The sequence below is a fragment of the Trypanosoma equiperdum genome (genome assembly GCF_001457755.1).
Source record: "Trypanosoma equiperdum strain OVI genome assembly, contig: ctg_459, whole genome shotgun sequence".
In the NCBI taxonomy this organism is placed as follows: Eukaryota; Euglenozoa; class Kinetoplastea; order Trypanosomatida; family Trypanosomatidae; genus Trypanosoma; species Trypanosoma equiperdum.
This window is the reverse complement of record NW_027124375.1, coordinates 2,000-2,909: the sequence shown is the minus strand read 5'-3', so window position 1 is coordinate 2,909 and position 910 is coordinate 2,000. Positions and strand designations below refer to the sequence as shown.

Sequence of the window (910 nt, the reverse complement as noted above, 5' to 3'; positions counted from 1 at the left end):
CAAGGAACTCCGGCTCCTGGCAAAAAATCTGTGTGCTGGTGGATCACTTACGAGGAATGTGAAGGAACTCTTGAAAAGCCTTACTGCCGCGATTACAGTTTCCTCCTTAATAAGAAATTAGCTCTGATGACTGCTTCTTTTATGATGGAATTTTAGAATTCTAAGAATCTTTTGCTCAATTTTATGAAATTTAACGAATTTTGCTTTTTTCTTTAAATTTTATATATATTACTACTTTTTGATGAAATTGTGCAATTCATTGAAAATTTTGAAAAACTAGAAATTATGAAATTTTGTTATGATATATGTCTGTAGGTGTAAATAGTAAATGATTGTATATTAAAAATGGGTAGCATATTTCTTTAGTTTACATTGACTATTTTATGAACATCAAGTTAGGGTTATAATTATAATGATAGGAGAGTGATGTGAATGTTTATATACTAATATTATAATAAAAGTTATAGTTAAGGCAAGACTGCGGATTAATATAAGAAAAATTGAGATAATGACAATGATTTGATGCGAATAAGTGAGTGATAGCTTTGAGCTGTCAAGAGGAACATTTATAAAGAAAATGCTGAGAGACAAAAAAAGGTAAGTTTCTGGAATATGCGTGGTTTCAAACACAAACACGGCATTGTACTTAATCACGAAGAAGGAGATTATTGATGAGAGAATGAGGCGAAGAAAATGTTCAGCGTACACGACAAATGAAGTCACCACGTCATCCACAGTAATATAAGTAGCAGATTGTGAAGAAGGTATGAAAATACAAAATGAAATAAAGGGATGGCAGATGGAACAGCAGAGAAAAAATGAGACGGGAAGCAATAATGCCTTTTACTTCACTAAAATATTTATTGAAGCAACAGTAAAGGTGGTACCCACAGTGGCTTTAATTGGATGA

At 32.0% G+C, this 910-nt stretch overlaps 1 pseudogene across 1 annotated transcript in view; it reads left to right on the top strand.

Moving 5' to 3' along the window:
- TEOVI_000196900:pseudogene overlaps nucleotides 1-185 on the top strand; it is a 1,514-nt pseudogene extending 1,329 nt beyond the window's left edge. The window contains 2 exon segments of the mRNA in view: nucleotides 1-147; nucleotides 150-185. The exon segment at nucleotides 1-147 is cut by the window's left edge and continues 1,329 nt beyond it. Of these exon segments, the coding sequence occupies nucleotides 1-147; nucleotides 150-185 (183 nt within the window).
- The last annotated feature ends 725 nt before the right edge of the window (nucleotides 186-910 follow it).